This window comes from Coregonus lavaretus (genome assembly GCF_964263955.1).
Source record: "Coregonus lavaretus genome assembly, chromosome: 16".
NCBI lineage: Eukaryota > Metazoa > Chordata > Actinopteri > Salmoniformes > Salmonidae > Coregonus > Coregonus lavaretus.
The window spans coordinates 40,419,152-40,431,546 of record NC_140003.1 but is presented as its reverse complement, the minus strand read 5'-3'; the positions used below and the strand labels follow the sequence as shown (position 1 = coordinate 40,431,546).

General features: G+C 45.6%; 1 protein-coding gene and 1 pseudogene across 2 annotated transcripts in view; one reads left to right on the top strand and one right to left on the bottom strand.

Annotated features, from left to right (window-relative positions):
• Window positions 1-587: 587 nt before the first annotated feature.
• LOC311143948 (rhodopsin kinase GRK1-like) lies at window positions 588-4,428 on the top strand (the record flags this gene model as incomplete). Its single annotated transcript, XM_084179851.1, has 7 exons — window positions 588-1,286; window positions 2,566-2,693; window positions 2,932-3,089; window positions 3,185-3,268; window positions 3,398-3,522; window positions 3,744-3,945; window positions 4,139-4,428. 7 exons carry the CDS (start codon window positions 588-590, stop codon window positions 4,426-4,428), a joined length of 1,686 nt encoding a protein of 561 aa, XP_084035977.1.
• A 1,703-nt stretch (window positions 4,429-6,131) lies between these two features.
• Window positions 6,132-12,395, bottom strand: part of LOC311143841 (protein-lysine methyltransferase METTL21C-like) — a 7,225-nt pseudogene continuing 961 nt past the window's right edge. Inside the window, exons 2-3 of the transcript in view lie at window positions 6,778-6,895; window positions 6,132-6,628 (exon numbers count right to left, since the gene is read on the bottom strand). The product of the transcript in view is annotated as a protein-lysine methyltransferase METTL21C-like (transcript). The remainder of the gene's footprint in view (window positions 6,629-6,777; window positions 6,896-12,395) is intronic.

Genomic DNA, 12,395 nt, shown 5'->3' with positions numbered 1-12,395 from the left:
CCAAGAGTAATGGATATAATGTAAGAACTGAGGGCTAGAGGGAGCTATAACCATTTTGCTTCCATATCTATGAAGGCCAGGGGCCGAGAGGTGTCCATTTTAGACTGCACCATACTCCCTCCCCTCTTTTCTACTGTGCTGCTCCCTTGTGTCTTGTTCTTTAGATAACAGGTGCTGCTCCGGCCTCCGTGACACAGTTAGTCTGAATACATCAGTCTCAGCTTGGGCTCTCACCCTCAGCCTGAGGTATTAGGGAGTTAGTGGATAAAGGCATTACTGTCTGAAAGGTGCTGAGCCAGGTGTGTGTGAGAGAGAGACGGGTAAAGCGCTCGGGTCAGTAGGAGGATCTTCTTGTGTCTTCTGTCCTGCTGCTGGCACTGCTCTCCTTTATTTAGCTTTCACTCCCTCTGTTCATCTTTTATTTTAGCCTTCCTTTCTAATCCTCCCTTTTTACTGTTTCACTCTCTCTTCCTCCTCTACCACCTTCTACTCTTCTACTCCTCCCCCCCCACCCCCCCTTTCTCCTTCACCATGCTCTCCCTCTGAGTGTCCTCGCTGTCGTCGACAGCCCCTCTCCCTCCGTTGCCATGGATTTGGGAAGCCTGACCACAGTGGTTGCCAACTCGGCCTACATAAGCGCCCGCGGCAGCTTCGACGGCTCCAACCCGGCGGCCTCACGTGACAAGAAGTACCACGCCCGCCTCAAGCTGCCCCACATCACCGTGTGCGAGGGCCTCCAGGAAACCCTGGACCTAGCCTTTCAGTCGGTCTGCGTGGAGCAGCCCATCGGCAAACGCCTGTTCCGCGAGTTCCTGGAGACGGCGCCCGAATACCACGGTCCTTGCCACTTGTGGCGGGACATCGAAGAGTACGACTTAGCCGAAGACACGGACCGGGCCCAGAAGGCGTCCAGGATCATTCAGCGTTACCTAGAGTCCTCGGCCAAGCTCTACTGCCCCTTCCTGACCCCAGAGACCGTGACCCAGGTGAAGGAGGCCCAGCAGGGGGCCGGGGACGCCCTCTTTGCCCAGACACTGGCCTCTGTGCTGGGCTACCTCCAGGAAGTTCCCTACACCTTCTTCCTGGAGAGCATGTACCTGAAGAGGTTCCTGCAGTGGAAGTGGCTGGAGATGAAGCCCATGGACCAAGACTGGTTCCAGGACTTCCGTGTGCTAGGGAAGGGGGGGTTCGGGGAGGTGTTTGCCTGCCAGATGAAGGCCACGGGGAAACTGTATGCCTGCAAGAAGCTCAACAAGAAGAGGCTGAAGAAGAGGAAGGGCTATGAGGTGAAAAGACGGGGAGGGGGTGAGGTTGTTTCTGAGAGTCTTTGGTGTGGTCCACCATCTCTATTCATGTGACATTTCCTGTATGATATGAGAGAGATGAGATGCTATCCCAAGAGGAAATCACTTCGTTAGAATACAGTATGCTTCTGTAGACTATTAATGCTAGATCAAGCTGATAGTCACAATGACTAATGCCATGGAAGGGTATGTGGCCAGGGGTCATACCCTACAGTATGTACCCCGGGGGTCATACCCTACACTATGTGGCCAGGGGTCATACCCTACAGTATGTACCCCGGGGGTCATACCCTACACTATGTGGCCAGGGGTCATACCCTACAGTATGTACCCCGGGGGTCATACCCTACACTATGTGGCCAGGGGTCATACCCTACAGTATGTACCCCGGGGGTCATACCCTACACTATGTGGCCAGGGGTCATACCCTACACTATGTGGCCAGGGGTCATACCCTACACTATGTGGCCAGGGGTCATACCCTACAGTATGTACCCCGGGGGTCATACCCTACACTATGTGGCCAGGGGTCATACCCTACACTATGTGGCCAGGGGTCATACCCTACAGTATGTACCCCGGGGGTCATACCCTACACTATGTGGCCAGGGGTCATACCCTCTGTGACTGACAGAACCCCTGTAATCTTGAGTGAAAATGGTTATATTCATGGAATTAGTTTGCTGCAGTTTTGAAGTAGGCTACAGTACCTGTTTTCCTGTAAGCAATGAGGAGAGAATAATTGTGTTAATCAAGTTTGCCTCTGTCTTAGCCCTCTGTATTAAACACAGAACATGGATAGAGCGATTACAGAGAGGATTAGGGAGCTGTTCTCAGTGGGACTGCTGGGGAAGGTTAGTTCATGTCCTTTACAGCTAGTCCAAGGCCCTGTTTGAAAATGGTAGAAATTCCTCCTTGCTCATGTCAATCACTGATATAACATGATTAGATAGGTGAAAGCAAGGATTCCACTAAATAACTTTCACCTATCTAGGTGTTAGATCAGTGATTACTTCAAGGAAGGATGCATTTGAAAAGTAATCGAGCAGGGCCTACCGCTGAGAGACTGTATATAACAACGAGATGGTCTTGGTCTCCCTAATAATGGGAGTCTTGGGAGCTTATCGGTCTGCTTATTGCTGTATTCCCCCAGTGGACAGATTTTGACGGGAGTGGACCCTCTCGCTTTGCCTCTTCCTACCGGTATGAATTTGTGAGTGATGGTTGCTATTGTCATGTTTGTCCCCCTCCTCTACTCTAGGGGGCGATGGTGGAGAAGAGGATCCTTGCCAGGGTTCATAGTCGCTTCATTGTGTCACTGGCCTACGCTTTCCAGACCAAGGATGAGCTCTGTCTGGTTATGACCATCATGAATGGAGGAGACCTGAAGTAAACACACACCTTATGATAGATCTGTAACATGTTTGTTCCCATACTTCCCCAGATACATTTAGGTCATTTAGCAGACGCTCTTATCCAGAGCGACTTACAGGAGCAATTGGGGTTAAGTGCCTTGCTCAAGGGCACATCAACAGATTTTTTTGCCTAGTCAGCTTGGGGATTCAAACCAGCGACCTTTTGGTTACTGGCCCAACGCTCTTAACCACTAAATTACCTGCCACCCCAGGTACCACATCTATCTGGTGGATGAGAACAACCCAGGGTTTGAGGAGCCCAGAGCCTGTTTTTATGCAGCTCAGATCATCCAGGGCATGGAGCACCTTCACCAGAAGAGAATAATCTACAGAGACCTCAAACCTGAGAATGTGCTGCTGGACAATGAAGGTACACAATGAGAGGTGTGCATGTACATACAAACACACACACCCACACGCATGTCATGCTTGTGTGATGTGACGCTGTCCAAATGTTGTCCTTAGGTAACGTGCGTATCTCTGACCTGGGTCTGGCAGTGGAGCTCAAGGAAAACCAGACAAAGATCAAAGGCTACGCTGGAACTCCAGGTCAGTCTCAGCTGCAGCTGCCCGACCTCATTATCTCACAATGGGGTTTCACGTTTAGTGTCTCCAAGAGGATCCATTCTGGCTCTTGTGACTGACCTTTAACCTTTGACCTTTGCTATCTGCCCCCAGGGTTTATGGCCCCGGAGCTCCTGAAGGGGGAGAAGTATGACACCTCAGTGGACTATTTCACCCTGGGGGTCACGCTGTTTGAGTTTATGGCCGCCAAGAACCCGTTCAGGGAACGTGGAGAGAAGGTAACCTGCTCCCTTTCATCCCTACACTCGTCACACTGGATAACAGTGTACAACTCCTGGTTCCATCCCAGCACTTTTACACACCTGTCTTTGATTCTTCCTTCAAAGGCCATCATTATTTGAGACAGGTGTGTTTGTGCAGGGCTGGAACAAAAGCCTGCACACCCAGTTGGCAATGGCATTGATGTACTGTTGCTAACCTGCGGTTGTCTTCTGGTCAGGTTGAGAAGGAAGAACTGAAGGAGCGCATCATGACCGGGACTGTGGTCTACCCAGAGACATTCAGTGAGAACGCCAAGTCCATCTGCTCTGCGCTGCTGGAGAAACAGGTGGACCAGAGACTAGGTTTCAAGAACGGGACCTGTGACGAGATCAGGACACACCCCTTCTTCAGCGCCATCCACTGGAGGAGACTGGATGCAGGTACGAAGGCTATTTCCAAGTGCTAACTGAACCAAATGTTAAGTTGTGGATGTGGTCTGGATTTGGGCCATAATTTTGCTGTGTCACACTCTACAGCTGCCACAAAGACAGACTTCACATCAGAAGCACACCATCCCTCCCTCTGAAGTTCACTCAGTAAGAGTCTCTCTAACCTCCTCCCTCTCTCCTACAGGCATCCTGTCCCCTCCGTTTGTCCCCGACTCCAAGGTGGTCTATGCCAAGGACCTGGATGATGTGGGTGAGTTCTCCTCGGTGAAGGGGGTGGGGCTGGACGACCCCGACCGCGTGTTCTTTGACGAGTTCTCCTCTGGGAACATTTCCATCCCCTGGCAGGAGGAGATGATTGAGACGGGGATCTATGGTGAGCTCAACATGTGGGGACCTGCAGGCACCATACCCAACGACCTGCGCAGGGAGTCCATTTTGGAACAGCCCAAGTCAACAACCTGCTGCTTGGCGTGATTGTCTCTTTGGAAACGGAGGACGAAGAATGGAGCTCAGACGTTCCGGATCAGACCAACCGTAGCTCTTTGAGGTGATGTTGTGTTTAGTACACTTGGAATGGAACATTCCAAGTGATGATATCACAAAGCGCTGCCAACTGATTCTTTTTTGAACGCTTGACGTTTAGAGTAGAACAATGAGAAAAACAGTTTAAAAAAACATACCCCTCAAAGGGCATTGATGGGGAAATGCGTCGCCATCGTGACAATGACACCTGGACCCAGACAAACACTCAGACAGTCCAGAACAGAACAGCAAATCAGGTTCTACACAATAACGTTGCCATGGAAATGGAACTGTTGAGTGGCACGGTGTACTGACTGCTCATTGGTTGAGACTGAGAGACTGTTCCGCTGCTCCTAGAGTGAACCTGTTAGATGGACTTTGGACCTTTGTACTTCAGTTGGGCCCAGCAATAGATATTCTGTATTCTCAACGCATACTGACAGATAATTTCGCATCGTCAAGACATAGGTGTGCGTGTATGAGTGAGAAAATGAGATGCTTTCTGATTCTGCTCACTATAGCACTAGTGAAATGTGCTAAGAAACAGTTTACTAAATTTGTCAATATATACTGAGTATACCAAACATTAGGAACACCTTCCTAATATTGAGTTGCACCCCCATCCCCCCCACCCCTTTTGCCCTCAGAACAGCCCCAATTCATTGGGGCATGGACTCTACAAGGTGTCGAAAGCGTTCCACAGGGATGCTGGCCCACGTTGACTCCAATGCTTCCAACAATTGTGTCAAGTTGGCTGGATGTCCTTTGGGTGGAAGGACCATTCTTGTTACATACGGGAAACTGTTGAGCATGAAAAACCCAGAAACGTTGCAGTTCTTGACACAAACCGGTGCGCCTGGCACCTACTACCATACCCCGTTCAAAGGCACTTCCATTTTTTGTCTTGCCCATTCACCCTCTGAATGGCACACATACACAATCTATGTCTCAGTTGTCTCTAGGCTTAAAAAACATTATTTAACCTGTCTCCTCCCCTTCATCTACACTGATTTGAAGTGGATTTAACAAGTGACATCAATAAGGGATTCTAACTTTCACCTGGATTCAACCTGGTCATTCTGTCATGGAGAGAGCAGGTGTTCCTAATGTTTTGTATACTCAGTGTAAGAGCTTACCTTCTTGAACTAGTCTGTTTTCATGTATAGTGGACAAGGGTTTGTTAACCATAGTTGTAAATGCAGGTGATACTGTCTAGTAGATGTCTGAGTATATATAGTAACTTTCAGAATATCTGTGGTGATGCCAGTGCAGACTATGCGTAAGTAGGGAGAAATGAACATGTTTTTCACACTGTAGTGCAAAGCACATTTATTTACAAAACATTTGTCAATGTATCAAATGTATGAAAAAACACTGGTAGATAAAATTGCATTTTGAAAAGTCACATGGTTTTGAGTCATTTTGGTTTCTGGGTTTTGGCAGGACATGGGTTGTAAAAATGTTGTAAATATAATGTAGCTCACAGGAATGTCATTGAAACCCAGAATCAGCTTTTGTTGTCTGTCTAGTAATAGTGTATGTTGGTGAGGTGAATGCACCCACAAAATGGGCTTCAATCAGTCTGTAGTGAGCTAGTGAGCTCCTGTTTCATCCATCCACAGTGGAGAACAATCTCTATCTCTTCTTTGTCTTTCTCAACACTTCCCCTCTGAGTCTAGCTCCTTTACTCCCTGGTCTCTCCATTCTATCCCCTCTCCCCCTTTCCCTCTTCTCCCCTCTCCTCCCTCTCCCCTCTCCTTCTCCCCCTCTCGTGCCGTGGCCTTGTAGATCATCACGTCCCCCTCCTTTAGCTATGTCATCAGTGTTGTATTAAAACAACACTTAAAGCGCTCTGTGAACTTCAGGTCTGACTGGAACCTCACCTTATTGGCCCACATCAGTGTGGTGCCACTTCCTGGTTTGCAGAAGTGGCACATGGTCGCCAGCAGCTCCTCCAGGTACTCGTGGTGATACACCACATCGGCTGCCAGCACGTAGTCATAGCTACAGGAAGTGCAGGGGAAGTCTTTCTCGAGGTCGTGACTGCCCTCACCTGGGGGCGTGTAGCGGTAGCGGCCCTTGGAGTTCCGAGAGAGGTTAAAGGTCAGATTGGGAAGGATTTCGGGCAGGTCGGTGGCTGTTACCCAGGCATCTGGAAAACAGGACACAAGAGGAACAGTCAGTTGGGAAACTAATCAGTGTGTCAAATCACATCACCAACTGACAGACTCACCTAGGAGACTAGCCATTGGCTATTATACAGTTAGCCAGACTGACAAAGAGACAGATGGACAGACTCACCCAGTAGACTAGCCACAATAGACAGTAAACCTGTCCCTGCCCCGATCTCCAGCACCACTTTATCCAGGAGATTCACCTGCTGCCGGTTATTCTCCAGGAACTGACTCAGAGCCAACGCCTACACACACACACGCACAAACTCATCATCGTCATCATCATCAGCAGCAACAGCATTATCATCAGCATTATCATCATCACTACAAACACCATCAACATCACCTACACACAATGATAGTTAGAGCAACCCAGATCAGTCAATATTAATTAAAGGCCCAGTGCAGTGAAAATTCAGTTTTTCCTGTGTTTTACAGTACCAGTCAAAAGTTTGGACACACCAACTCATTCAAGGGTTTTTCTTTATTTTTTTTACTATTTTCTACATTGTAGAATAACAGTGAAGACATCAAAACTATGAAATAACACATATGGTATCATGTAGTAACCAAAAAAAGTGTTAAACAAATCCAAATATATTTGAGATTTGAGATTCCTCAAATAGCCACCCTTTGCCTTGACGACAGCTTTGCGCACTCTTGGCATTCTCTCAACCAGCTTCACCTGGAATGCTTTTCCAACAGTCTTGAAGGAGTTCCCACATATGCTGAGCACTTGTTGGCTGCTTTTCCTTCACTCTGCCGTCCGACTCATCCCAAACCATCTCAATTTGGTTGAGGTCGGGGGATTGTGGAGGCCAGGTCACGTGATGCAGCACTCCATCACTCTCCTTCTTGGTAAAATAGCCCTTACACAGCCTGGAGGTGTGTTGGGTCATTGTCCTGTTGAAAAACAAAATGATAGTCCCACTATGCCCAAACCAGATGGGATGGCATATCGCTGCAGAATGCTGTGGTAGCCATGCTGGTTAAGTGTGCCTTGAATTCTAAATAAATCACAGACAGTGTCACCAGCAAAGCATCCTCACACCATAACACCTCCTCCTCCATGCTTTACGGTGGGAAATGCACATGCAGAAATCATCCGTTCACCCACACCGCATCTCACAAAGCCACGGTGGTTGGAACCAAAAATCTCCAATTTGGACTCCAGACCAAAGGACAAATTTCCACCGGTCTAATGTCCATTGCTCGTGTTTCTTGGCCCAAGCAGGTATCTTCTTATTATTGGTGTCCTTTAGAAGTGGTTTCTTTGCAGCAATTCGACCATGAAGGCTGATGTTGAGATGTGTCTGTGACTTGAACTCTGTGAAGCATTTATTTGGGCTGCAATTCTAATGAACTTATCCTTTGCAGCGGAGGTAACTCTGGGTCTTCCATTCCTGTGGCGGTCCTCATGAGAGCCAGTTTCATCATAGCGCTTGATAGTTTTTGCGACTGCACTTGAAGAAACTTTAAAAGTTCTTGAAATTTTCCGGATTGACTGACCTTCATGTCTTAAAGTAATGATGGACTGTCGTTTCTCTTTGCTTATTTGAGCTGTTCTTGCCATAATATGGACTTGGTCTTTTACCAAATAGGGCTATCTTCTGTATACCCCCCCCCTACCTTGTCACAACATAACTGATTGGCTCAAATGCATTAAGAAGGAAAGAAATTCCACAAATTAACTTTTAAGAAGGCACACCTGTTAATTGAAATGCATTCCAGGTGACATTCCAGGTGAAGCTGGTTGAGAGAATGCCAAGAGTGTGCATAGCTGTAATCACGGCAAAGGGTGGCTATTTTAAGAATCTCAAATATAAAATATATTTTGATTTGTTTAACACTTTTTTGGTTACTACATGATTACATGTGTGTTATTTCATAGTTTTGATGTCTTCACTATTATTCTACAATGTAAAAAATAGTAAAAATAAAGAAAAACCCTGGAATGTGTAGGTGTGTCCAAACGTTTGACTGGTACTGTGTGTATATATATATATATATTAACCCTTTTTAAATTAAAACAATCACAGTAAGGTACTTAATTGCTACTCAGATATTGAGATAAAAACGGCTGCATTGGACCTTTATGCCTAGTCCTGACTAAATAGCATGCTCAATGAAAATGGTTTACTTAGGTGGCCCACTCTTTGATGGTTTGTTGGTGGCCCACTCTTTGATGGTTTGTTGGTGGCCCACTCTTTGATGGTTTGTTGGTGGCCCACTCTTTGATGGTTTGTTGGTGGCCCACTCTTTGATGAAATGCATATATTACAGTGTGTGGCTTTCATCATGTTTTATCAAACTTCTGTGTTTCATCATTTCTATTGACAGTAACTGTTTTTAGATGTCTGCAAACTATAAAGTCTCCTGAGTGGCGCAGTGGTCTAAGGCACTGCATCGCAGTGCTAACTGTGCCACTAGAGATCCTGGTTCGAATCCAGGCTCTGTCGTAGCCGGCCGCGACCGGGAGACTCATGGACGGCGCACAATTGGCCCAGCGTCGTCCAGGGTAGGGGAGGGAATGGCCGGCAGGGATGTAGCTCAGTTGATAGAGCATGGTGTTTGCAACGCCAGGGTTGTGGGTTTGATTCCCACGGGGGGCCAGTATAATTTAAAAAAAAAAAAAATTCACTAACTGTAAGTCACTCTGGATAAGAGCGTCTGCTAAATGACGTAAATGTAAATGTAAATGTATAAAATGACTGTCATCAAGTGGTGAAAGGGTTCAACAGTATAACATTCTTCAGAGGACAACACTCTCTGTTTAGTGACTGTGACTAACCCGGCTTGAATGTGTTGAATCTCCAGATATGATTGGATGAGGTCGCCATTTTCATATAATGCGTTGCAAAGCTGGTCTAGAGTTCAACACCATGGGAGTTGTGTTGTGAGGGCTGATCTAAACCCTGCCAATGGCCCGGTTCCCGGGAAATGAACAATGACCCTGTTTCGGATCATCCAAACAGGCAACCCTTTAAGGTTGCCTTTCTCAACCACTGGGTGGAGCGAGAGAGATTAGCACTGGTTTCCATTTCAGTTTGTGTGTTTGTACGTGAGAGAATTTGTGTACTGACATTGTGTGTGATATGTCTGTGTGTGTTTGGTAATTATTGATTAAAATAGAAAGATTAGACAGGGTTGACTGTCACCTGAGAGCTGATAATCCTGCCTCTGTCTCAGTAGCCCATAAACAGCTTCTGTAATCACACTCATACACAGCTATGTGTGAGTCCCAACAGGCTTCATACTGTCTGTGTGTGTGTGTGTGTGTGTCAAAGGCTGCTAAGCTCCTGGGGGATGGGTGTGGATGGACGTACAGTTGTTCTGTCTATTCTCTCAACTTCTCATACGAACTGGCACATATTCACAAACAGATGCATACACACTCTTTGCCATCCCCGTGGAAAATGAGAGACTGAGTTCTAATACAAGAGCTGGATGTGAGCAGCCCTGGTCGTCATGGGAGACGGTTGGCCCGGGAACTAACGCTTGCTTGGACAGAGTGGCTCTTCCCTGACCTTACAGATGACATGCAGAAAACACTGTAACGTTAGAAATTGTGAGGCAGATGAAGAGAGCAAGCTGTGTATGGGTTGTATATGGGCCATGTAGCTAGTGGGACGTTCCACCAAATGAGTGCCTTTTGTGTCTCTCTGATATTTTAAGTAGAAATTGTGCACAAATATGGAATTTTAAAAGCCGGTTAAATTAAGTGCCTGTTATATGAAGTGCCCTTTAATATAGACTGCATGGAACATTTTATAAATTATTATTAATACGAATAAAGACTTGCTAAAGTGCCAAAATTCAGCAGTCCCTCTGTGCATCCTCTGTGACTTATAGGACGAATATAACCGACTTAATCCCAACATTTCTCCAACTTCTCACCATCATTGTAAAGCCCTAGTTATTTTGTTGCTTTGACAAAGTAATGTCTGAAGAGTATTATTTATTTCATGTGATTAGTGATTCATTATTTTATGGTCAACCTATTTACGTGAACTGAACTTTAATATGGTGAAACTATTCCTTTTTAAATAAAAAAAACAAAAAAAACATTCAACATCTATTAGTCAAATGATAGTGTAAAAGCAGGTGAGCTGGTTACATTTACATTTTAGTAATTTAGCAGATGCTCTTAGGGATCCCCCTCCCCAACGTTAAAAATATTTTCATACGGCCCTCCCCTTGTACTGTAAAACAATAATCAGATTAAAACATTGTGACTGGTTGTTTTTATGCCACACATAAAAGGTAATAGATTTGAAAGGTTAAATGACAAAAATGTTGGCTATATTGAAGTGTTAGGTTCTAGGTGTGCAAGGAATAGCCACTCGGATTGGAGAGGAGGCAGAGTGCTGTTTAGGCTTTCCTGAATAACTGGCCAGCCGGCAGTATATGTGGCTACATTATTATATGGCGACTTGGGAGAATGATGATCCGCAACAGACAGCGCATCGAAAGTAGACCCACATCTATTCCAAATGGAATGAATGGAATGAAATATTCAAATCACAGGGCTCTTTTCCTCTGTTATTGCAATGACATTTTCACTTCAGTTTTCAGCCTAGAGTAGAATTTTGTACTCACTTGAAAACAATAGTGCAATTATTCATTGCAATGTGGTGTTGTAAGCTAGTCTAGGTAGGATCATTATATTGTCCCTGAACAAGATCGACAGGGGAGCTTTTTGAGTTGTGTGTTTAATGCGCACATGGCCTCTCCGCTTATATTGAAAATTGGTGCAGCTTTGAATTATTTTATGTGTGGTATGATTGTTAGTTAGCATACAGTATTGCAGATCTGGACAAACAATCCACCTACCACCATTGTCACTATGAATGGTGGATGGAAGGCAGCATATACAGTTAGCCTGATACACTATATTGACCTGTGGTAGAGTTAGGGTGTAGATAAGCATGGTGTGCAGAAGGGAAGTACCAAAACACCTTGATATAGGGGAGGCGCATGCAAGCAGATTAGGACATTTGACTAGGATGGAAGAAATTATATAGTCAAACCTGCTAGTGTGAATGTAAAGCAGGGAAAAAAACACACAACCCTCCCCAAAGCAAAAAAATATGCTAGACAACCCCCCCCCCCCCCCTCTTCACCCTTGTACATTTAGAACAGTCCCTTAACCAGAGCGATTTAGGCAGCGTTTATTCTTGGTTCTAACTTGCTTCATTTGTCCTGATCTTGTCCACGTTATGATTGTGTCCACATTTTTAGACAGGTGTAGACAATCAAAATACACATTGTGATCTGATTGTGATCAGATCGTCCTGCCCACTTCTACAGGTAGTCAGACACGCATTTTGTAGACAGATCTGGACAGAGAAACCATTTAAATCATCATTATTCCTCCCTCTAAAATCATTTACAGGTGGCACCATTAACTGACTACATCAATATGTGTCTTACTATAAATAAATAAATAAATATTATTTTCAAAGAATAGCTGTGAAATAATTTGCTTAAAGTAAGGGACCAGGAAATCTGGTCACAATGCAGACGCAGTGGACGGATAAAATACACATTTTAATACCATTTGTAGACACATTTCTGGAAATGTGGTCACAATCAGAATGTAGACAAGATCAGGAGAAAGGACCCATGTTAGCACCGGATATAAACGGGGGCCTACACACCCCACTAGCAAACAGAGCTACAGAAGTGACATACAGTACTGTCCGTTCCAAGATTTGAGCTGCACTAGTAAAAAGCAACGCTCCT